At 42.4% G+C, this 26,108-nt stretch overlaps 1 protein-coding gene across 2 annotated transcripts in view; it reads right to left on the bottom strand.

Moving 5' to 3' along the window:
- Nucleotides 1-25,296, bottom strand: part of IRF6 (interferon regulatory factor 6) — a 36,982-nt gene extending 11,686 nt beyond the window's left edge. Inside the window, exons 1-5 of one of the 2 annotated variants that reach the window (XM_082245834.1) lie at nt 25,103-25,296; nt 8,323-8,499; nt 5,755-5,959; nt 5,053-5,169; nt 1,917-2,063 (exon numbers count right to left, since the gene is read on the bottom strand). In XM_082245834.1, the coding sequence (XP_082101960.1) occupies nt 1,917-2,063; nt 5,053-5,169; nt 5,755-5,959; nt 8,323-8,496 (643 nt within the window). In that variant the 5' untranslated portion in view covers nt 8,497-8,499; nt 25,103-25,296. The remainder of the gene's footprint in view (nt 1-1,916; nt 2,064-5,052; nt 5,170-5,754; nt 5,960-8,322; nt 8,500-25,102) is intronic. The other variant, XM_082245835.1, reaches the window with a different exon arrangement.
- Nucleotides 25,297-26,108: the final 812 nt, after the last annotated feature.

Here is a 26,108-nt window from a genome sequence, read left to right as displayed (position 1 = left end):
TATTCAGACCCCCTTACATTTTTCACTCTTTGTTATATTGCAGCCATTTGCTAAAATCCTTTAAGTTCATTCTTCTTCCTCATGAATGTACACATAGCACCCCATACTGACAGAAAAACACAGAATTGTTGACATTGTTGCAGATTTATTAAAAAAGAAAAACTGAAATATCACATGGTCCTAAGTATTCAGACCTTTTGCTGTGACACTCATATTTAACTCAGGTGCTTTCCATTTCTTCTGATCATCCTTGAGATGGTTCTACACCTTCATTTGAGTCCAGCTGTGTTTGATTATACTGATTGGACTTGATTAGGAAAGCCACACACCTGTCTATACAAGACCTTCCAGATCACAATGCATTTCAGAGCAAATGAGAATCATGAGGTTAAAGGAACTGCCTGAAGAGCTCAGAGACAGAATTGTGGCAAGGCACAGATCTGGCCAAGGTTACAAAAAGATTTCTGCTGCACTTAAGGTTCCTAAGAGCACAGTGGCCTCCATAATCCTCAAATGGAAGACGTTTGGGACGACCAGAACCCTTCCTAGAGCTGGCCGGGGGAGAAGAGCCTTGGTGAGAGAGGTAAAGAAGAACCCAAAGATCACTGTGGCTGAGCTCCAGAGATGCAGTCAGGGGATGGGAGAAAGTTGTAGAAAGTCAACCATCACTGCAGCCCTCCACCAGTCGGGGCTTTATAGCAGAGTGGCCCGACGGAAGCCTCTCCTCAGTGTAAGACACATGAAAGCCCGCATGGAGTTTGCTAAAAAAAACCTGAAGGACTCCAAGATGGTGAGAAATAAGATTCTCTGGTCTGATGAGACCAAAATAGAACTTTTTGGCCTTAATTCTAAGCGGTATGTGTGGAGAAAACCAGGCACTGCTCATCACCTGTCCAATACAGTCCCAACAGTGAAGCATGGTGGCGACAGCATCATGCTGTGGGGGTGTTTTTCAGCTGCAGGGACAGGACGACTGGTTGCAATTGAGGGAAAGATGAATGCGGCCAAGTACAGGGATATCCTGGACAAATACCTTCTCCAGAGTGCTCTGGACCTCAGACTGGGCCGAAGGTTTACCTTCCAACAAGACAATGACCCTAAGCACACAGCTAAAATAACGAAGGAGTGGCTTCACAACAACTCCGTGACTGTTCTTGAATGGCCAAGCCAGAGCCCTGACTTAAACCCAATTGAGCATCTCTGGAGAGACCTAAAAATGGCTGTCCACCAACGTTTACCATCCAACCTGACAGAACTGGAGAGGATCTGCAAGGAGGAATGGCAGAGGATCCCCAAATCCAGGTGTGAAATACTTGTTGCATCTTTCCCAAAAAGACTCCTGGCTGTATTAGATCAAAAGGGGGCTTCTACTAAATACTGAGCAAAGGGTCTGAATACTTAGGACCATGTGATATTTCAGTTTTTCTTTTTTAATAAATCTGCAACAATGTCAACAATTCTGTGTTTTTCTGTCAGTATGGGGTGCTATGTGTACATTCATGAGGAAGAAGAATGAACTTAAATGATTTTAGCAAATGGCTGCAATATAACAAAGAGTGAAAAATTTAAGGGGGTCTGAATACTTTCCGTACCCACTGTACTTGCCCATCTAATAACTGGATTTGGTACAGGTTTGTAAAAGAAAGGAAAACAATCTGACTTCTACTTTAGGAAAAAATTGTCCCTTCTCTCAACTTTAGAAAATGTTTAGACTGTCTCAGTGAATCAGATTTTCTAATGCACCAGCAATCTGAATGCCAGGCTATCTAAATACATATGCAGCAAGTAACGCTTTCACTCACAAAAAAGAGTGGCCTACAGTGGAGTAAAGCAAAATTAAGTTTTAATGCTTTAGAAAATGTTGGCATGAAAACAGTTCAATTTTCTTTTTCAGTTCCTGTACCATAGTTACTTACTTGGTAGGGAGCTAATCCACAATTCAGGAGAACCGAAAAGATCTATCCCCGATGGGGTCTGGGGAACCTCCATGTCTTGCGGTTCTGACTTTGGCCAGTTTGGTTCAGGAGGACAGCTATCCAAGCTTGCTGGGGCCATGGGGGAATCTGAAGAGATACAAGAAAAAGCAGGCATGTTTAAATTTGCACAAATGCCAACAATAAATTACAGCTGCACTACATTTCTAAAGAAATCAGAAGATAAGACAGTTTGGACTACTGGATTCCTCCACCCCCCCCCTCAAATGAACATTTAGAACATGGGTGTCCAACCTTTTGGCTTCTCTGGGCCACATTGAGTGTAGAGAAATTTTCGCAGGCCGCATATAAAATATATACTATAGTTAAGATAGATAAGCAATAAAATGCCGCCGTGCCCTTCCCGCGCCACCTCGCCTCCCCCCCAGCACTAATTTAAACACAACTAGAGGATGATCAAATGAAATGGAATCAGTATACAAACACTCTAACCACCATTACCACTGCAGTGATTTGAAGTGGTCATGGTGGGAGGAGTCAGACACTGCACATACTGGGACAATTACAGTTATGTGTTGGGGGATAGATCCACCCCTAGCACATATGACTTAGACAGCCAGAAAATGTCATGTCCTTATTCATACATGACATATGAGAAAACACAACAAGTTATTAAAAAACATATTGCAACAATTTACTCACGCTAATGCACATACCTTTTCTACTTATTTTGTAGACTGCTGGCGGGTACTGCTGTTCATGCAGGTACTGCTGGAGGAAGCAGCGGCTGCAGTAGAGAGCAGAGCCGCTGCTTCCTGTATGGCTCCTGTCACAGGCGGAGGTGGAGTACATTTCATATCACTCCGCCTGTGACAGAGCCGGAACTATACAGGAAGCAGCGGCCCTGTCACTGACTGCAGACTTCCTAAGTCTCCAGCAGAAGCCGGGAGATCGCACGGCACTTGCAGCCCAGTGCGTGCCCATCCAATTCAGCCTAAACAGTGCCCATCCAATGCAGCTTCACCAGTGCGTGCCCAACCAAAGCATCCTCACCAGTGCATGCCCATCCAAAGCAGCCTGATCAGTGCCCATCCAATGTAGCCTCACCAGTGCAAGCCCATCCAATGCAGTCTGCAATGAAGAGAGAGGAGAGCTGTTGGATTACACAGAGTGGGGAAATCCCGCTTACCCGGCAACCGCTGTCATAGGAAGTCCTGCCTCCTGGACCGGCTCCTATGATAGACGTCACCAATGTGCTGTCTATCACAGGAGCCAGTCAAGGAGGCAGGACTTCGTATGACAGTGGCCGCCGGGTAAGCAGGAGAACCCCCCCCCCCTCCTCTGTTTGTAATCCATCGGCGCTCGCCCCCCCTCCTCCCCACCAAGGGGGCCTCTGTCTACAGTTAGTTGGAAACCGCTGTGGCCATGCCCCCGACTCGTCTTCCTTCCACCCCAGCAAAAATAAAAAACTGTCAGGGGGCAGTGGGCCACATGCGGCCCCCGGGCCGCAGGTTGGACATGCTTGATTTAGAACTTGCCACTGAATACGTTTTTTCAATAAAAAAAAAAAAAAAAAAATTGATGGGATATTTTTTTTTTTTTTTTAAATGCAACAGTTATCTCAAAATACAGTGAAGGAGAATAGCTATTTTCCTTCAGATGCTCTCCGGTTTCAGCAGCACAACAGTACATTGAATATTTATGGCAAATACAGGTCACATATTTGTGTCATGAGCTTCATCATTCCCAAATCTTGACAGACAGGCTGGGCAACATTACTAACCCTTTAAGAATCTGCCCTGCAATAGTATAATGGCATTTCACAAACCCTTAAATTTAGCTGCAAACCAGCAAGTTTCATTATGTGTGGAAAAAACTTCCTGCATTAAGACTTTTGTGCATTTGGGCAGAAAAAGTTTCAAACTGTGATGAAATCTTTGGGAGTAGTTAATTATACACTATCCATGAAATATGAGAACAGAACTTCTATATTATTTTACCTGCATAGCGACTTACTGTAGTATATGCATTGCTAGAGGCACAATGTAACCAAATAAAGGCCAGACAAAAAAAAAAAAAGTGTTCAACAAAGTAGCTTTAGGGTTCATGCACACAGGGCTTGCACAGGACAAAAAGCCTAATGTAACCTCCCAGCGCTTTAGTCATGTCCTGCATACAGCTTGTATGCGTGGTTGACATTTTGCAAACGCAAAAGTTCTAAGTTTGGAAAATACAGTGGATATGAAGCATTAGCGTTTACAACCGAACAGCCATGTAAAGCCAGTCAGTCATTTGTATGTCAGGCTGTACGTGCCACGTGTGGCTCTTTGGATACAAGAAAGTGTCAGGGAATTACAATATAAATATATTATGCCTGTAAAAGTCCAGTGTGCATGAATCAACGTATCATTTCATTACCAGAACACCTCCTAGGATGACGCTTCATGATATTCAATATCTAAAAATTGTGCTAGTTACTTTAAACCACAGCAACAAGGTCTTATTTTCTGAATTAAAGATAATTAACATATTAAACCAAAAAGCAGTATCTACTATTCGAGTTCAAGATAATTCTTAGATTTTAGCTTGGTCCATGTTTTCCAAGGAACATGCCTCAGCTACAACATTTTATTACCCAAGTAGATTTTCCAGCTGTTGGTGGACCAGAATTACTGAAATCTTTGGATCAACCAATTTCACAAGGGATATGAAATAGCAGCCTCTACATTTCTCGCAGTACAGGGTTACATTAAAGTATTTCGATTTGCCATAGAAAGCTGGATGGCTTACAAAGAATAACAGACATGGAGACATCTGGCTTCAGAACATTCCTTGTTCTTCTCCCCCACCTTAACCAACAGACAACCTGGCAAGTGTAAGAAACACCTACTGTAATTCTCACTTCTCCATAATAGAATCAATGTCTGTTGGTATCTAAATGGTAGCTTAGAGGTAAAGATTAAATATTGTTTAGGAAGGTGGAGGAGGGCTACTAAAGTGATCTTTGCCAAAACCTTACTGCTTTAAGTGTGGCATTCCTGCTATTAACATCTTCAAGTTTCAAACATAACCAACTATGTGCCCTTTTAATTATATCCTATGATAAAAATATACTGACACAAACCATTGATTCTCAAGCCATTAAAGGGCTCCTGAATAGAGACATGCATCTGTGATTGACTTATATCATCCTCTTCATACTCCTCATCATCCCATGGTGAAGAACCAGTAGAACCTGTTGCAGTAAAATTAAATGATTAGAAACATGAAAAATCAAACAACCGATAGTCTCTGCTGCGGTCACAAACCTAGTTTGGTGTTCAACAATAAAAAAAAAAAAAACAGTGCAAAATGTCAAGTGCAGTAAACAGAGCACCTAAAATTATATTCACATAAGAAAGGCATTCCGATTGGTTGGTATGGATTACTTCTCAGTTACTGCTCTTGACATTGTCATTTGCCTTACTGAATTTGTCTAAATGTGTAGTACACTACAGCTTTGTGTACAGGTACAATAAAGTCATGCCTGTTTTTCCTGCTATGACTGCATTTACACACTGTAAACTTATCTGCAGTCTTCCTAGTCTTTACTTGCTTGTCGTGAAAATGGAATCTTTCTGCTCAAACAAATTTAATTTTCTTTAAAACGGTCTTTATAGCAAATATTTTGCAGTGCTCATGCGTACACTTCAATTTCTAATCTTAATTAATCAAAAAACGGAAATGCAAAAAGTCAAACCTCAAGCACAATGCAGAAAAAATATAACGGAGTCAATGTCTGCATTTAGAATGCCAACGCACCTTTTGGTTTTAATCTTACCTGGGTTTATAATAGCTCCTTGGGATTGAGGTATGTCACAGACCTCATAGATTTTAACGGGGTTCATTGGAACTTCTTTGGTTCCATCATACATTAGTTTAAATTCACGACTTTTGTTAAGTGCACAGCGCAATTGGGCCTTCCACTTTGCTGGATCAGGATCGTCAGCTCCTTCTTGATATTTACCAGTCTCTACAGCCCATGCCTATAAAAGATACATTATTCCATTTATTGGCAGCAATAGTTTACCAGAATATGTTTTCAACACTTTAGAGTAAAACAAACAAAGAAAAGACATGGATATCTTCCGTTTTGGAGCCAAGTGCAATATTTGCAGTAATCATTAACAGATAATAGCTCTTAATGTCCCCATTTGGTGGGACAGTTCCTATTTTATAACCAAATGCCTCAGTCTTTTTTTTTCCCTTTCCAAAACCCCTCTAAACACTGGTCTTGACACTTGTACAATCAAAACTGTACCATCTAACATTTAAAAGTTATATTGCACTAAACTTTTATTCCACCCTTTAGGAAATCGGATGTTTAAAACGCAAATCTACAAAAACCAGTGGTGAAAAAAAAATAAAAATTAGACCCAGTGTGTTAAAAAGGTATCATAAGTGATCATTAATGTAAAGCAGAGTATGGCAGTGGTGCGTCCACTGCATAAATATTCTACTCTAAAAAGTCTCTTAGCATTATAAAAAAAAAAAAAAAAGTAACATTTGGCTGCCATGCACATTCTTGTTTGCGAATTGTGATTCACTAGGTAGAAAAGCTTAGATCAGGATGACATCAAAGCCTGCATCTTCAAAAAAAATGTCACTTTTGGAAGTCTAGGTTTCCATTATGATAGATGTCCATGAAATGCAAAATTCGCTTTGTGAATGTTTTTTTCAAGATAAATTTATTAGACAGGAGCACGGTGCCAAAACCATGCCTCAAGCATAAAAATAGTAAGGAAGTAAATAAAATTGTTTTTAAATGAATGTTTTAGGTTTTCGGTTTACTTTCACTAATCAAAAAGGAAGACATATTGTAAAGCTGGCCATAGACACCATACTTGTGTGCATGGGTCCATTTGCCTGTATTTACGCTCATGTGCATAAGCCGTAAAGGGTAGTCAGACATGATCTGGCCACCACCAGACTTCATTGTAGGTCAGCACAACCCTAACCGTGGACAACTGTTCAATAGCAATCAAACAGGCATTTCTAACCGGTCCATTTTCTCCTCTCCCAGATTAGTCTTGGTTGATGGTGTCTGCAGGTAGCTATTTTGATGATCTGGCTGAAAATGGCAACTATCTAATAAATGTAAGCTGCTTGGCCTCTCAGACTGTGGGCTACAGGCTGGTTTTCTCCTTCAGCAGGTACCTGCAGGGCTCATCTAACATTAGATTGTGCCTAAGCAGATGGCAGGGCCCACTGAACACCTCTGTTAAGAACTCTGCCCTTTGACCTCAGGAGATCATCCTAAGTGCCTGGCATGAATATGGAAAATTTTCACTGTGCGTTCCAGTCCCTGTCACTTTGTCCTATGAAGTCATTAAAAGAACAAAAAAAAAAAAATTAAATGAAAAAGGTTCTTATACTATTCTAGTAGGGAGCAAAGGTTTGCGGGAGGAGTAGGGGGTTTGGGGCGCATTGACAAGTGGGTGAACCTTGGTGGACAGAATTTAGAATTTGGGGGTAGAAAGGGGGCAAGAAAAAGAGGGCAGTTAACATTGCCCGCCATTGTTACAGAACCCAGTGGCTTCCCCATCTTTAAAAAAAGAGGAACTCTTTGCATTGATCAGGGATTTTAACACACTTTGCTACACATTTCTACCTTGTTATTCTGAAGAAATCCCTGTGTGTTTGTGTCCATGTGGTAAGTGAATCTAATGGGAGTGTTTTTTTTTTTTTATTTAACAACCAGCTGCTGCACCTGCAGGGCTCTAATGAGGAAATTGCAGGGTCTGTATACCTTTAGACAGTATTTCCTATTGGGAGTATTTCACCAAAAATGACATTTTTGTTGCAGGGGATACCCGATATCTGACTTGCATCTTAGTGCAGACTTCTGGGAAAATCAATGAGCCAATCACGCAAGCAGGAAATGTTTCTGAGAGGTGTTCTGTACACATTCTGTATACAGAACTCCTTACAGGTAGCCATAGTGCATTACATTTTACAAAAAATTACAGCACTGTTGATTGAAAAGGAAAGGTAATTTTTAAGAATATTCAATTACAATATGACCCGAGTCGCAATTGTATGCGCCATTTTTTTTTTATTTATTGCATTTTTCCCCCATAAAAGTAGATTTATCCTTTAGGAAGTCCAACTTGAACAAATTTAGTTTAATTCGCAGCTAAAACTTCCATGAATATGAACTTCCATGAACATGTTTAAACCACTATTTAACTCTGCCCTCCCAACCTACTGAACATATTTTGAACATGCAATCTGTAGATCAGCAGTATCTAAGTGGAAAACACACACGCATTCCACCCTCATTTTAGGATGAAAGTCATTACCCTCATACAAAATGTGATGCATCTTAATGGAAGAATGTACTGCTCACCTTGAAAATGGTGTTCTCCTCTTCATGCTGAGGGCTATGACGTGTTGCATGTTTCCATGGTATTTGAAATCTCTTTGCCTCCCTGTCCAGCCATACCAGACCTGGATACATTCCACTGTCCACCTGAGCCACCAACCATGGCTTTAGCCGAACACGACGTGGATGCAGAGCCATTATCTGAAAGACAGGGAAAATTCTACACTTAAAAGCGGAAGTAAACCCATCGATTTGATAGTTTAAAAAAAAAAAAAAGTTAACATTCTCGGCATGCTGGAAATGCTAGCAGTCAGTCACACTGGATGTGCTTTCAACCAAACTGTCAAACCATCCAATGGCTGGTGTCCTAACAGATCATGGCAGTTGCAGATTAAACAGAGGCCAAGATGGCAACTAAAACCGATAGGAGGGTTTACTTCTACTTTAAATATAATTTAAAGTGAGTGTAAACAGTCATTTTTTTTATAAAACAAACATGCCTATACTTACCTGCTTTGTGCAGTGGTTTGCATAAAGCAGCCATGATCCTCTTCTTCTGGGACCCCCCCCCCCTTTCATTAGGTGCCCCCCACGGAAAGCCGCTTTCCATGGGGGACACACATGTGGGCTCACTCCCAAGTCCTGTTGATGCGTCCATTGACACAGACAGTGGGACTCGGCCCTGCCCCCTGCATCACAGCTTTTTATTGACAGCAGTGGGAGCCAATGGCTCCTCTCAATCTGTCCAATGAGTAGAATAAGAGCCGCTGCGCTTGTGCACATCTCTGGATTGGATTGTGCTTAGTTAAGAAAAAGGGGAGTGTGTAAAAGGGGGGGGGGAGGCTTTACAACCACTTTAATATTTTAAAAAAAGGAGGAGATTTCCTATAAAAGATGCACTTTATTACATGACTAACTGGCTATTTCTGCTGTCTTGTCATGACTAATAGGGAGAAGAAAAAAGAAAGAAAATAAATAAATCGCACCACAAATCAGTATGTATGTATGTATGTATGTATGTATGTATGTATGTATGTATATAGAATTTAAAATTTGAATTCCAGCCTAGCGAATATCTATTTTATGTTGCTCCAAAAACATTACAGCTACCCAGTGGAACAGTAGACATCCCAGCAGGAAGAGGCTTGATGCACAAGGACAGTTTAATACTTGAAAGAGAAATTTAAGCCAAACTCCAACTATGCTTAAATATTTTCCTTCTGCCCCCCACGACCCCCCTCCCTCCCACTACCTATCCCTCTTAACCGGTTTTAAAAAAAATCTGTATACTTACCCATTTTTGGTCCACTCTGCTGCGGTCATGTGATCCCATAGCTGGGGCTCCCCTGTGTCAGTGAGTGGCAGCTGCAGTGGAGAAGGGGAAAGTGCCCACAATGGCTAGGACATGGAAGTCTATGAGTGATGTCACGGCTCTTAGAATTCCCTTAAGGCTCCATTCACACCTGGGCGTTTGAGTGTTTTTCAGCTCCAAAAACGCTAAAAAAAAAAAAAACGTTCCAAAACGCCCAACAAGTAAAACCCCATTCATTTAAATGGCCCCTGTTCACATCTGAGCGTTTTGCAAAAACGCCTGTAGCTGAAAAAAGTACATGAGCTTCTTTTTGGGCTGATTACCAGCGTTTTTGATAGATGTCAATGTCTGCCTCCAAAAACGCCTGAAAATCACGGTAAAAAAAACGCGGTAAAATGCTACGCTCAAGTGTGAATGCAGCCTAACACTCCTTCTTTCCCCTGCAGCCACACCTCACAGACACAGGGACAGGACCAGAGGATATTAAAACAGGTAAGTATACAGGTTTATTTTATTTATTTTTTTAACACAGGTTAATCAGGATAGCTACCAGGAGGGGGATTAGTACAGTATCTAACAATTCTTGTGTGTGAGGCCTTTTCCTGCTTCGCAGTGTCTACTGTTACACTAGTTAACTAACATTTATGAAGCAACATAAAATAGATATATAATGATATTGGGAATAGGAAAATTCCTTCAGTGGAATGCTCTAGTGTTATTAAGGTCATTACACAAATATATCTTGTTTATTTATATACCTCATTAATCCTACTGCAATGATAAAAGCTCTATAATTTGCTCCTGCCTTTCATCTTCATCATTGAACAAACAATTAGTATAAATTCCAGAACATTTACCAAGATGAAAACATCCTCCAAAAACAAATAAATAAAAACCCAATGACTGCACACCAGCAGAAATGTAGCAGTACTTGATTCATTCATAAAATTTGGCAGCATAGTATATCACAAAATGTGTCTTGTACCCACCAGAGAAAAGGAAGCAGGGGGTAGAGAGGGGGGTGAAGCAGCCCCTTTAGAATGATGTGCACACCTCTCACCTGCTGTTAGTGGTTTCTTTCACCTCACAGGTGAAGTAACACTTGGAATATACATGGTTTTGCTGGCTGGCTATTCCATAACAACCAGCGGCCTATCTACAGGAAGGGATCGTTGTTACTTGAAGGGGCAGAGCAGTTGGGTTCCAGCAGAGCAGAAGGTGGAGAAAGAAGTGGCAGAACACCAAACAGTTAACAAGCCGGACAACTGTAGCAACTGAAAATGGTTTGAGAACTGTTGAGTTTAGGAAGTTACTGGAGGTGCTGGAACAGAGGGGGGTGAGGGAGGGTACAGATGTAGAATTAGCCAGTGGAAAGCAAGTTTCAGAGGGCAGAAATGGGGGCATTAGCGGTAGGGTGTTCCAGGGTGGGTACGGGGAAAAATCAAGAGAGCAGCCTAAAAACATCAAATGAGGATAAATGTAACCCATTAAAATTACGAGGCTTGTATACCAATGCCAGAAGCCTGGCCAACAAGATGGGAGAGCTGGAGCTGCTGATGTTTGAGGAGGACTTAGATTTTGTGGGGATAACTGAGACTTGGTTTGACAGCTCTCATGACTGGATGGCGACCATTCAGGGGTATTCCCTTTATCGCAGAGATAGAGAGGGTAAAAAAGGGGGAGGGGTATGTTTGTATATTAAGAACATTATACAGGTAAATATGAGGGATGATAATAATGGAGCTATGGACGAGGCAGAATCCCTATGGGTAGAGCTTCAAAGGAAAGGCACGGTGGGGAAGGTAATATTGGGCGTATGCTATAGGCCCCCCAACCAGAGGGAGGAGGGTGAGGCGGACCTCATGTTACAGATAGGATTGGCAGCAAGGATGGGAAATGTCATTATAATGGGGGACTTTAATTATCCTGATATAGACTGGGCAGAAGGAACGGCGCATTCAGCCAAGGCTCGGCAGTTCCTAAATGTTTTGCAGGACAATTTCATGGGTCAGATGGTGAATGCACCGACAAGAAACAATGCGGTACTTGACCTACTGATTACCAACAATACAGACCTGCTCACGGATATAGAAATACGGGACAACTTAGGGAACAGTGACCATAGGTCAATTGGTTTCAGTATTAATTACAGTAATAGGAAACACAAGGGTAATATAAGGACACTGAATTTCAAAAGAGCCAATTTCCCAAAACTGCGCTCGCTGCTAGAAAATATCAAATGGGATAGAACCCTGGAAACAAAGAATACGGAGGAAAAATGGGAGTGCTTCAAGAGCATACTTAACAAGGGGGTGGGCCAGTGCATTCCACAGGGAAATACATTTAAAAGAGCAAAACTAAACCCTGGGTGGCTAAACTCCAACATAAAAATGTATATTAGAGCTAAAGAAAAGGCCTTCAAAAAAGACAAGACTGAGGGGTCATTGGCAGCATTTAAGCACTACAAAGAGTGTAATAAGAAATGTAAAGACGAAATCAGGGCGGCTAAAATAGAACACGAGAGACATATAGCGGAGGAGAGTAAAAAGAACCCCAAGAAGTTCTTTAACCACCTCCCACCCGGGCCATAGTACATATACGGCCGGGTGGGAGTCTCGTCCTTCTGAATGGACGTTCCGGAACGTCCTTCAGAAGGAGCGAGATCGCGCTGCCGCGGGCACGCGCAGCGGCGCGATCCCGATGTGCCTGTGTCCCTCGGACACAGCGCAACAAGATGCGTCAGGAGGGCCCTGTGATTGGCCCTCCTGATCACATGACGGCTGTGTCCAATCACAGCCGTCATGCAATGTAAATACAGCCGTTGTAACGGCTTCGATCTCTTCTCCTCCCTGACAGATCCTGTCAGGGAGGAGAAGAAGAGGATCGATACTGGAGCTGGGGTGATCAGTGAGTATTTCTAAGTACTCACTGATCACAGGGGGGGTCTGTGCTGGTAATCAGATGATTGATTGCCAGTGCAGCCCTGGGGGGAGGGGATGCCACTAGAGCCACCAGGGATGCCCACCCATGGCCACCAGGGATGCCCACCATGGCCACCAGGGATGCCCACCATGGCCACCAGGGATGCCCACCATGGCCACCAGGGATGCCCACCATGGCCACCAGGGATGGCAAACAGCCTGCCAGTAGTGCCCTCCTATCAGTGCTGCCCACCAATGCCATATATCAGTGCTGCCCACCAGTGCCCGTTATTGCCATCCACCAGTGCTGCCCACCAGTGCCCATTATTGCCCACCAGTGCTGCCTATCAGTGCCCATCAGTGCCAATCAGTGCCGCCCATTAGTGCCAATCAGTGCCGCCCATTAGTGCCAATCAGTGCCGCCCATTAGTGCCAATCAGTGCCGCCCATTAGTGCCAATCAGTGCCGCCCATTAGTGCCAATCAGTGCCGCCCATTAGTGCCAATCAGTGCCGCCCATTAGTGCCAATCAGTGCCGCCCATCAGTGCCAATCAGTGCCCCCCATCAGTGCCAATCAGTGCCGCCCATTAGTGCCAATCAGTGCCGCCCATTAGTGCCAATCAGTGCCGCCCATTAGTGCCCACCAGTGCCACCTATCAGTGCCCACCAGTGCCCATCAGTGCCGCCGATCAGTGCCCATCAGTGCTACATATCAGTGCTATCTATCAGTGCCACATATCAGTGTCCATCAGTGCTGCATATCATTGCTACCTATCAGTGCCCATCAGTGCTGCATATCAGTGCCACCCCATCAGTGCCACCCAATCAGTGTCTCCTCATCAGTGCCTGTCAGTGCGGCATCATCAGTGCAGGAAAAAACGTATCTATTCACAAAATTTTATAACCTAAACAAAAAAACTTTTTTTTTTTTTCAAACTTTTCTGTCTTTTTTTATTTGTGCACCAAAAAAGAAAAAACCTGACAGTGATCAAATACCACCAAAAGAAAGCTCTATTTGTGGGGAAAAAATGACACAAATTTGGTTTAGGTACAATGTTGCATGACCGCGCAATTGTCATTCAAAATGCAACAGCGCTAAAAGATGAAAATTGGTCTGGGAAGGAAGGGGGTTTAAGTGCCCAGTATTGAGGTAGTTAAGTATATAAAAACAGTAGGAAAGCGAGGCCAGAGCACATTGGCCCCATAAAAGATGATAAAGGAAAAATGGCCACAGAGGACAGAGAAAAGGCGGAAGTGTTAAATAATTTCTTTTCTTCAGTCTTCACAAAGGAATCGGGGGGCTACACGAACCTTGCTTGTAAGGCCGAACTAAATAATACACCTCAGGAAGTGCCGCCATGGCTAACAGAGGATAGACTTAGAGCTAAACTAGAGAAACTTAACATAAATAAATCCCCGGGACCGGATGGCTTGCACCCAAGGGTTCTTAATGAGCTCAGCCAGGTGATTGCCAGACCATTATTCTTGATCTTTAAGGATAGTTTACAGACAGGTATGGTGCCAGCTGATTGGAAAAAAGCCAACGTAGTACCAATATTTAAAAAGGGGCCGAGATATATCCCGGGTAACTATAGGCCGGTCAGCCTAACATCAGTAGTCTGCAAAATTTTGGAGGGGATGATAAGGGACCACATACAAGACTTTAGTAATGAAAACGGTATTATAAGTAGTAATCAGCATGGATTCATGAAAAATCGTTCGTGCCAAACCAATCTATTAACCTTCTACGATGAAGTGAGCTGCCACTTAGATAAAGGTAAGCCTGTGGATGTTGTGTATCTGGACTTTGCAAAGGCCTTTGACACCGTTCCCCACAAACGCTTACTGTACAAACTAAGGAAGGTAGGTATGGACCATAAGGTGAGTACCTGGATAGAGAACTGGCTCCAGGGGAGAGTACAGAGGGTGGTGATTAATGGGGAGTACTCTGATTGGGCGGGTGTGGAAAGTGGGGTCCCCCAGGGTTCTGTCCTGGGACCAATCCTGTTTAATTTATTCATAAATGATCTAGAGGAGGGGATATCTAGTACAATCTCAGTATTTGCAGATGATACTAAATTAGGCATGCCAATATCTTCTATGCAGGATGTGGAAACCTTGCAAGCAGACCTGAACAAAATAACGGGGTGGGCAACTACATCGCAGATGAGATTTAATGTAGAAAAATGTAAAGTAATGCACTTGGGGGCCAGAAACCAGAAAGCAAGCTACTCACTAGGGGGGGAACCTCTGGGTGAGTCTAGGATGGAAAGGGACCTGGGGTACTGGTAGACAACAGGCTTAGCAGTGGCATGCAATGCCAAGCCGCCGCAAGCAAAGCCAACAGAATACTGGGTTGTATAAAAAAGGGGATTCACTCCAGAAATAAAGAGATTATTCTCCCACTCTACAAGACTCTGGTCCGGCCACATCTGGAGTATGCTGTCCAGTTCTGGGCACCGGTCCTCAGGAAGGATGTGGTGGAACTGGAGAAAGTCCAGAGAAGGGCAACAAAAATAATTAGGGGAATGGAGGACATCGGCTATGAGGAAAGACTACAAGCACTGAACCTATTCTCTCTGGAGAAGAGACGATTGAGGGGGGATATGATATCAATGTACAAATACTGAACTGGCGACCCTAGCATAAGGAACAAACTATTCAGAGAAAGGAGATACAATAAGACACATGTCCACTCACTAAAACTTGAGGAAAGGCGGTTTAAACCTTAAAGTGCGTAAGGGGTTCTTCACTGTAAGAGCGGTAAGGATGTGGAATTCTCTTCCAGAAGCAGTCGTATCAGTGGGGAGCATTGATAGTTTCAAAAAACTATTGGATGGACACCTTAAAGACCACAACATACAGGGGTATACAATGTACGGTTAAAAGCAAACACACACACACACACACACACACACACATCATAGGTTGAACTGGATGGACTTATGTCTTTTTTCAACCTCACTAACTATGCAACTATGTAACTATGTAAGGGAGCAGGGAGTTGAGATGTATTAGTAGCAACACACTAAGACACATTTTTGTATGGCATATGTATGAATAAACAGGAAAATTATTACCTCTAAGGGATTCTGCCATCAGTAAAGAAAAATGTATACTTTCCTTTATATAGGAATTTCAAGTGTATGCATACACAAAATAAAATATATGTATTTTTTTTTTGGAGATTTATAGAATAGGAAAAAAAGAAAAAAATAGAACCATTTTCCAAGGCCTTTATGGGGGTTGGTGGGGCTGTCAGAACACAATAGCTCAACGGGGAGATGGCTGTACTAACATTGCATAGTTAGTACTGTGAGCTCCTTAGGAGAGTGTACCAGGCTTTACCTTACTATCTAAAACACTGTTTTGGCTATGCATACACCTTAATGACTGGTTTCACATACTTATTACCAAATAAAACTAATTTTACATAAGGACACCAAAAAAAAGAGGTTATAACAGTAAGATTTGTTGTGTAAACCATCATAAAATGCCTGAGATCATGTCATTTTTCTATGCATTGCCTTTTTTTACTAAAACAAGAGTCTTTGCCTGCTTTCCTCACCATGCCAACATAGGGTAGTCATTACCTCTCGGTTTCTAAGTAAGATAGTATGCTTCCCATTAGAAGGAGGCTTCTCCATCTAATACACCAGGACATCACACCTTTTGAACACCTAATATCAGCAGGAAGATGTGCAAGTGAAAGAAGCAGAGATTTAGTTCAATTAATAGTCATGTAACATGGTGCCACACAGTAGTGCAAAAGCATAGGGTATACATAACAGTTAGATATGATTTTGTCCCTATTGGAAAAAATTCTCTCAAAAAGAAGAAGAAGAAGAAGAAGAAGAAGAGCACATAAAACATGTGCAGTACAATGAGGAAGGGTTAGAACGTCTGCCATTCTCACTCCAGTAAAAATACACCTTCCATTTCATGGATGGGCATCACTGGGACAGGAAGTAAAAATCGCTCCAATGGGGTCACAGACAGAAATAAATCCTCCCAGAAAAATCAACTCCACTAGCTTGGAAATTTGTAAAGCACACAAACTCTTTATCTTTGTGAGTAGACCCAAAATACAACATCCACATCTCTCCCTCCACCTTCAGAATACAGTGCATATGCCTACCAATAGCATTTGTTCCCATTTCTTTTTCCTACTTTCTCAAGCTTTTAATGCGATACCCTTTTGACTGATTTGTAAAAACTTCAAAAAGGATACCAGTGAATTACCTGCACTCAGCCTATTGCCATACTGAAAAAAGTGCCCCAAAGTAGAGGGAACGTGGGGAATTTGGATTCAATTTTCATTTGAAGTTTTAATTGGTAACAGGACTGAAGGCAAGAGACAATTAACATCATTACAGTAATCTTCAGTTTTTTGTTATGACAGAAATATGGAGGCCACTACTGAAAAGGCAAGTTGCCAAGCCATTATGTCTATTCACTCGGTTTATGGTTTTTACATTTTTTTTTAAATCACAGACCCACCACAGCTTAACAACTTGTACTTCATATAGCAACCTCTGACATTTTCTTTCCCCCCCTAATGTTCACCCATTTTCTACTCCAGTTACATTTACTGCATCCAGTTACTTTTTTTCCTTTATATAGTTGAAAAATATATATTAAATATGAATGCGCTTCTATGTGGTTGACGGTGCTAACCCCCAGCTCCTGACACAGACTGCTCCCATTAGGGGTGTATAGAGGGGGGGGGGGGGAATACCATCCCCACAACACAAGCTGAACCACTGCCTCATGTTCTGTTTAGGATTAAACAGGTCTTCCGGTTTTAAAAAATGTATCCAAATCAACAACTCCTCGATATATATCATATTGTTCAGCAAGAACTGCTCTAATTTCTTATCCTTTTGTAACAAAATTTCAATAAACATAAATCACAGACCCAGAGGGATTTTCTCAAGTATGGAGAGCTTTTGTTTGCTTCAGAAGGGGTTTTGAAAAACCCCTATATGTGTCTATGGGAAAGCAAAACCTGCTTGAAGCAGGTCAAAAGGAGGTCAATACCACGTCACCAATGAAAACTGATTCTATCGATACACACCCAAAGTCTGTCGACAAAGGCCCTAAAAAGGTAGGGGGTAACCACAATAGCCACTAAGATGCTAAAACGAGCCCCTCCTCTAAACTAAAAGCCCATTGGGGTAAGGGAAAGCCTTGTCCCATCTTTTTCTCCTTCATAAGCCATTTCTGAATGTTTAAAATGCACCTCTCTCTTTATATTTATTAATGCCTGAGGGTAAGTAGGAACATACTTGCCTATCAAAGAACAGTAGCTGGGCCAGCACAAGGCATAGAAATGGTATGCTGGCCCTGGCACTGTCTCCTTCTGGTTCATGGCAAATTAAAAAAGGGTGGGTCAATGCAGCAGTAAAGTAAGTGTGGCTCATCTGAAGATGGCTCAATTAACTCATCAGTCAGAAGTAATCAAACAACCATTTTAAGACTTAAGCCCCGTACACATGTAGCGATTGTCGGCCGTAAATATTCGGCCACCGACCGATCGGCCGATTGTAGGCTTGTTAGTATGATGCTTCTGACAACCGACTGCGACTTTTCGGCCGAACAGAATCTGGTGTGCAGGCATTAAAATTTTTGTTGGCCAACACCAGAACGGCCGATTGTTCGCCAGTCAGTACAGATTTCGGCCAACAAACAGCAGATGAGCAAGACTGGGCATGCTCAGAGAAGAAAAAACACACGGAAAGTTAACCATCACATGGCATCACTTCTGCAGTCGGCTGTTGTTGGCCGACAAAATTCGTGTGCAGTCTTTAGCACTTTTCAACCGACAGGACAGCCCTGGACAAAAGACGGCCGATCGTACGGCCGACATTCGGTACGTGTGTACGGGGCTTAAGCCCACGTTCACACTGACACGTCAAATCTGAGCCAATTCCCAACAATGGCACCGTTCGAATCGGTGGGACGCTGACTTTGCTGCGCCGTACCAATTCCCAAAAGTAGTTTCTATACTACTTTTGGCAATTTGGGGGGGGGGGTGATTTCCATAGACATCTTTGCAGGAACTCACACAGATGTCTGAAATCGCCCCCAAAGTTGGCCTGAAATGCCGGCTTGAAAATCAATCAGCTGAACTCGCTCAAGTTCAAAACGGCCTCAGTGTGAACCTGGGCTGAGACAAGGTTACATTACAACTACAATAACCAACATTTCTTCATTTTTTCTTGAAGCCAATATAGTGTACAACACTTCAGTCCTTTGCAGCAAAAGCAAGATTTTTTTGTGATGCTATAAAAATGAATGAATGATTGATAGTGGTGACAAAGGTGAAAGTACAGTTTGTAAAGTGCTGCAAACAAATGTTGGCACTGTTGCCTGTAATAAGTAATAGCTGCTTAGGGTGACTGCCAATTCTCCATTGATATAGTGCAGGAAATGAGTGTTGCCACAGGATATTTTTCTGGGGGTAAAAAAATAAGCCTTTGGCAGCCAAGGACACTTAGCAGTCACCGGATTTAAGATCCATTTATGGGCAGCTCTAGAATCCACCATTAAAAGATAAAACTTCCTTCCTACCCTAACACTTTAGCTAACCCCTATGGTCTACTTATATTGGTCCTTTTTCCTGTATGACTTTTACTGCATGAAAATAAAATTCCTATGCCGGTTTGAGCATTGGGGTAATCTCTGCAGTGCACACACATAACTGTAAATGATCTTTCTCCCCATCAGCCACCTGATAAAAGAAAATTTAGAAAAAAGGAACAGATTTCACCCATTTAAGCATTTGAGGGGAATATGGGAAATCCCTTTGCTGTTCTCTTGTATTACAGCAGCAGGACTCCTCCCCTGCCAGAATACATTGCTTAGCGCTGCAGCACTGATCAATTGAAAATATAAAGAACGTCCCTTTCAGGAGTCCATCACTGGTTTCACTCTTCTCAAATGGCAAAGGCCATACATGGATCATGAACATATGGCAAGCTTCAGTCTCCATTCATGCAATTTATGTGCACAACATGCATTTTGTCTAACCCTTAAGAAAACTATTGCCAGGTCTAAACACTCAAAACATGAAATCTCATATGGAACCTCAAATAAGTGTCACAATACAAGGAATCAGTAGCGCAAAACAATGATATACTCTCCTACCATATATACGGTATGTGGTTGGTCACTGAAAAGCGACCAATAAATCAATAAACCAAATAAATTATAATTTGGTCGCTTTGCAGTGACCAACCACATACCGTATATATGGTAGGAGAGTATATCATTGTTTTGCGCTACTGATTCCTTGTATTGTGACACTCATTTGAGGTTCCATGTAAGATTTCATGTTTTGAGATTATGTATAAGTAGCAGCATTAAGGTAGGCTTTTATTTATACTCCTAAGCGCATAGGTTCACCTTCATTATTTACTATTCACAAGGTAAATTTGGAGGTGATATATAGTGTTGAGGTCTAAACAACCTCGCATGGGGTCAAGAAGAATCTTGTTGAGCTCTATGCGTGCTTTGACTTTCACAGTTAAAATCTGCACAGGAAAATGCAGGGAAATTCTAGTACTGGGACTGTCCAAAATGAGAGTAGCAATAGTTTAAATTCACTAAGCTATAGAGTTAAAATTACATTTTTTTTTTTTTAAATGTGAACAGCTGTCAGCTTTTAAATTCCCCTCCGTGTTCATTTTATTATACAGGATTTATATAGCGCCAACAGTTTGTGCAGCGCTTTACAATGTTAGGGCAAACAATACAGTTGCAATACAGGAGGAATCAGAGGTCCCTGCTCATTGAGCTTGGTAGAGCTTATTGAGATTTCGTCTCATTATTGGCCCCATTGACTTGTCACCAGGACAAAAAGATGGAATATCCATATTTTTTAAACTGTCGCAATTACAGAAGGTATGGGGAAATCACAAATTTCACATTCACAAAGTAAAGAAAACAGGCTGTGCCATGATTTTACCACCCACCTAAAAGATAACATGCAGCCACTCTGGGTCTTACACAAATTATAACCCATAGAACAATTGGAGGGCATTACTGCTGCCAAATGCAATCCTTTCAAGTTAATTGAGCCGCCTCACAAACGTTTCAGAAAGTTTGTATGTATGGTATTTACATAGAAAGTCTCTGTTCAACTTTCAGAAAGTGCCAGTATTGCCTTCAAAATGCCCAGCAGCCACTGCTCTACTACTCACTGAAAAGCAACCCTCCATGGATCTCTTTTTAGAAGGCCAGTAAAGAGTGCTAAAAGACCCAAACAAAACCGAGTCCTAGGAAGGGAAAACACCAGCTTAGTGCCACATCCACTTAAACATGCATTTAAAAAGAACCCCACCAGGATAGATCACCTCAAAGGCTACCAATGCAGTATAACATAAAATTTATTGGACATCAAAAATACAAAAACTGCACAAGAACGTAATCTGAATCAGTCAGCTATCTCATGGAGGGGGAACCTCAGCTCCCAACGCCCCCCCCCCCCCCATATCCAAGCAATTCCCCCCACCAAGAGAACCCTCCCCCCACTCCAATGTCCCCAAAGGAGGACGCTATCACCTAATCTACCCTCCAAACCCCCTCCTCTGGCTGGTGGAATCCTCCAAAAACACTTAAAGGGGCAAATAGCCTAAAAAAAAAAAAAAAAAACCACTCAGTAAAAAGTGCTGTCACCATTAATGGAATAGGGTAGAGGCAAAATCCTTCAATGGAGGATTTCCCTCTCTTTGGGGAGGTTTCCTCTCGCCAATCCTCACTTTATCCAAAATGAATATGTCTTGGCCTCCAATACACATTCAGGAGTATTGTATAGAGAAAATATTTTAGATGGTACATACCAGCAGAGGATAGGGATCAAGTGGTAACTATTGGATTAAGGAAACACAAGGCAGGACAGTATATATAAACGTGGAATAATACTGAATCCAGTTCAGTCAGACACAAGGCAGCATATAACTGTACAGTGAACACAGGGTGTGGTATGGGATCATCTTTACAAGGTGAATCTCTCTTTATAGAGCTTTGGTAAGAATAAACTACTGATTTGTTTGTCTAAGGATGGCCATACATTATACAATTTTCTTGTACCATTTTCCATTTTAAATTTACCAAAACCATATATTATGAGGTCAAACCTAAACACTATCAATTTGTATGCAATCAGGCAGACCCTTGCACTACATAGTTAAAGGTAAATCTAAAAGGAAATAAAAAAAAAAAAAAAAAAAAATTGTATATATGGCCTGCTTAAGTTCTCTCGTTGCCCTACATCCAGCACTGGATTCAATGTATCTTTGCTTCCATACTATTTTCAATTCATGGGGCCCAGCCAGTATAAAGGCTAAATTCACCTTTACATACACTGGCCTATGCAGCAAACAATGGGCCCCAGTACTTTAAAATACACTGTGTCCTTTGTAAAATATTGTTTAATATAAGTGCCGGTTCACACTAACGCAGCACGACTTTGGGGGCGACCTGTGAAGACGCGTGCACCGCGAAGTCGGCGCAACTTGCACGGACTTCATATAATGAATGTCTATGCAAGTCGCTCCGATGTTGCCCCGAAGTAGTACAGGAACCTTTTTCTAAGTCGGAGCGACTTGAGTCGCTCCTATTAGAACGGTTCCTGTAGCACTGCATGGACCGCGACTTGTCAGGCTGACCAGTCGCCTGACAAGTCGCGGTAGTGTGAATGGGGTCTAAATGCCATACCTGTTGGCCTTTTTTGTCATCCATGAAGCCTGGCCGAAATACTCCCAATGTTTACATTTCTACCTCCTTATTTCCAGACCGCAGAAGATGTTAACTGCATGCTCCAAAAACACGCATAGTGTACACTCTCCCCTCCTATCCCAAGGTATAAAATACACACATACTTTATATATACACAAACACACATATTATGACCCCATTGAGCAGGCGGATGACAGCTCCGTCTTTGCTCTGTGTGCGGAGACAGAGGTGTCAGATCCCCGCTGTCCTCTATGGGGGAATCGGATGAGAACGGACCGCCTGTCCGTTCTCATCCGATCCGCCAGACGGATGGAAAATAGGGTTTCCATCTGTCCGGATTTGACTGACCGGATTGGATGTCAGCGGACATGTCTTCGCTGGCATTCGCTGCCCCATAGGGATGCATGGGGGGGGGGGGGGGGGGGACTGTTCAGATCCGCCTGAAAAACTGACAGGCGAATCTAAACGGTCCGCAAGTGTGAAAGGGGCCTTAAAGTGAACATTGATTACCTTGTTGCAATGGCATCTGAAATTGGGTCGGATATAATGGGCAGCAAGTAACATGTCGCTTAAGTTAATGTGTTGAAAACAGAAAAGCATTAAAAATTCGCAAGTGTAAGGATTTCAACAACTTTGACAGGAGCCAAATTGTAATGGTTAGAAGACTAGGTCAGACCAACTCCAAATCTGCAACTCTTGTGGGATGTTCCTAGTCTGCAGTGGTCAGAATCCATCATAAGTGGTCCAAGGGAAAAAAAAAAACTGGGTCAGGGCTCACTGATGTATCTGGCGAGCAAAGCCTGACCCATGTAGCCCGATCCAATAGAAGAGCTGCTGTAGCTCAAAATGCTAAAAAAGTTGATGCCGATTCCAACAGAAAGGTGTCAGAACACACAGTGCATCGCAGTTTGTTGCGTATGGGGCTCTGTAGCAGCAAACCAATCAGGGTGCCCATGCTGGACCACACAGCAATGGAAGAAAGTGGCCTGGTCTGATTCATGGAGGCCCCGTGTTGCAACTTACAGGATCTGCTAGTTCTGGACCCCAAAGAATTCAGTTAATTTGCAGAGATTTCCTCTCACTTCCTGGCTAGCTGTGGGACAGGAAGTGAAGGGAAATCTCCCCATCGGGACACAGATGGTTAAAAAGAAAAAAAAAAAAACTGCAGGTGAGCGGTTGGTATTGGCAATGTACCTGTACGCCCAGGCCTACTATCGGGTTTAGTGTACACAATTGGAGCCTGTAAGCAAATCCCGGGCAATGATTAATGGAAGGGACTTGCTGATCAGCTGTGTACAATCACAGCCCAGCGCGCTATGTTGGTAAACAACACAGGGCTCTGTACAGAGGGGGGGGGGGGGGAGATCTCTGTTTCTCAAAAACTGGAGGGATCTCTTGGTAAAAGCAGCACACTTTACACAAAATTATACATAGTTAGGTACACATTTAACCTGTTGATTGCCCTAGATGTTAACCCCTTCCCAGCCAGCATCATTAGTACAGTGAATAATATCACTAAATGAATATCACGGGTGATATTCAGTGGCAGTTAGTCCCCCCAGCGTCTGTTTGCCTGCTGCACTATCAAGGTCCCATTATAAGTTGGGAAAAAAAAAATATATATATATATATATATATATATATATATATAAAAAAAATATGAATTTCAAATATAATAATAAAAACAACAACAACATACACCATAGATTGTAGATGCTATAACTTTCACACAGATCCAAACAATATAGAAATCCCAATAATTGTTTTTACCAAAAACATGTAGCAAAATGTGTTTTGACCAAAATGAATGAAGGAATTTAAATATTTATTTTAGTGGCTATGTTTTATAGCAGAAAGCATAACATTTTTTTTTTTTTTAAATCAAAATTGTCAGCCTTTTTTTCGCTTATATTGCAAAAAAATAAAAATAAATAAAAAATCCAGTGGCGATCAAATACCACCAAAAGAAAGCACTATTTGTGTGTGGGGGGGGAGAAGGTTAGACTATTTGTTTGGGTACAGCGTTGCATGACAATTACGCAATTACCAGTTAGCACAAGCAGTGCCGAAGAGCAAAAAAAAAAAAAAAAAAAAAAAAAAAAGAAGGCATGATCATCAAGGGGGTAAAATCTTCAGTGGTTAAGGAGCATAACCCAGTAGAAGGGAAAAAAAAATAATATATATATATATATATATATATATATATATATATATATATATATATGCACATACACTTTTTTTTTTAAATTTTATGGGGGGGGGGGGTGAAAGAGTAGAAAACAAAAAGTGATAAGTGATGTTCTACTGTAATGAATGATCCCATAAAAAAAGGTTTGGGAAGACCAAGTTTGAATTGATCTCATGTACATTCCCCATAGTATGAAACCAATCCTCCCAGTACATCTATGTCTTGTATGATCTCTGCAGGGGGGGGGGGGTTACTATGAATCGTACCCCCTGCACCCCCATGGGCCCTTCCCTGGAGTCTGGGGGGGGGGGGGGCTCACCTACAAACTAGATCTTGATGAAGTGGATAGAGAGAAAACTTCTGGCACTTTCCTTCTACAAACAATGTAATAATGTGTATATAACTAATAGAAAACATACAGTGCCCCCACCATGCACCCCGATCAGTAACAGTAGAGTCGGAGGAATGGAACACACAGGACCCAATGAGATAGAGATACATAATAAACACGGAAAGCTCCGATGAGAGTTGCGGGTCGGTGGTTAGACAGCAGATCCCAACATACACCGAAAGCAGCAATATGGCAGCAGGAAAAGCAGGAGCAGGAAATGAGGAGCAATGTCCGCACACAGGTACACTTACCTTTACCTGAGCTCAGCTCTCAGCCTATTACCTCCACACAGTCAGTGCTGGGAAGGTGAGGTCTATGCGCTCCCTCCACCTCCTCTTACTCTGAGCCCCTCTCTGTAGCGAACCTTCCTCACACTCCCCGGCTCTCTCCTCTTTCCTGTCTGCCTGGCTCAGGTATTCGTGACGTCACGTGGCTCAAGGCAACAGGACACACCTTAGTGAGGACTGCTCTGCCAGCTGCTTTGTGTGTGCTCACGTGACCCTCTACCTCACAGCCTGAGTCAGGGCAGAGCTGAGCTGTGTGGGAAATGCTCCCTCCCTGTATATGGATGTGTGTGTACTTCACACCTGACCAATGCTTTCCTCACTTCCTATACACCTCATACTTGTGTAGCCACCTTATCACTTTAAAACCGAACACATGTTAATTACACAGGTTCTGGGGCTAATTGAATGCAGGTAAGGCACTAAGTTCATTTAATCAGCCACAGAACCTGTGTAATGAATATGTATTCGGTTTTCAGTCCACATATTTGCGATGCGGGAACCCTGCGAATCCACTACGGGTTCCTGCCTCGCATTCAAATCACAGGCAGTTCACACTTTCATATACGAATCGCTGGGGGTGTCAATACGAAGCTAACAACACCCCAGATCAGTTCGCATATCGCAGTTCGTACTGTCAGTTCAGACATATATAAAAGAAGAAAATGGTCGCACACCACCACGGAATCCAATGAAAAGAAGTTCCTTTATTCACATAAGTGGTACAAGGTACAGCAGGGTAGGACAGTAGACGCGTTTCACACGACTGCTACGTGCAGTTCGGACATGAACCGGATCGCATAGGTGCAATCCAATTCTGCTGACCCAAAAAAGGGTCCGGTGCGTGTTGTGTCTGAATCCGATGCAAATTCAGACCTACAAACTGTATGGTTGAATTTGCATCGTACAGAATGTGATTTTGCAGTGTGCTCTGAATCACGTGTGAATTGGGACTAAAGGGATGAGGTAGCAA

Source organism: Pelophylax lessonae (assembly GCF_965119305.1).
Source record: "Pelophylax lessonae genome assembly, chromosome: 2".
In the NCBI taxonomy this organism is placed as follows: domain Eukaryota; kingdom Metazoa; phylum Chordata; class Amphibia; order Anura; family Ranidae; genus Pelophylax; species Pelophylax lessonae.
The sequence above is the reverse complement of the archived record's forward strand: the minus strand, read 5'-3'. Positions and strand labels throughout refer to the sequence as shown.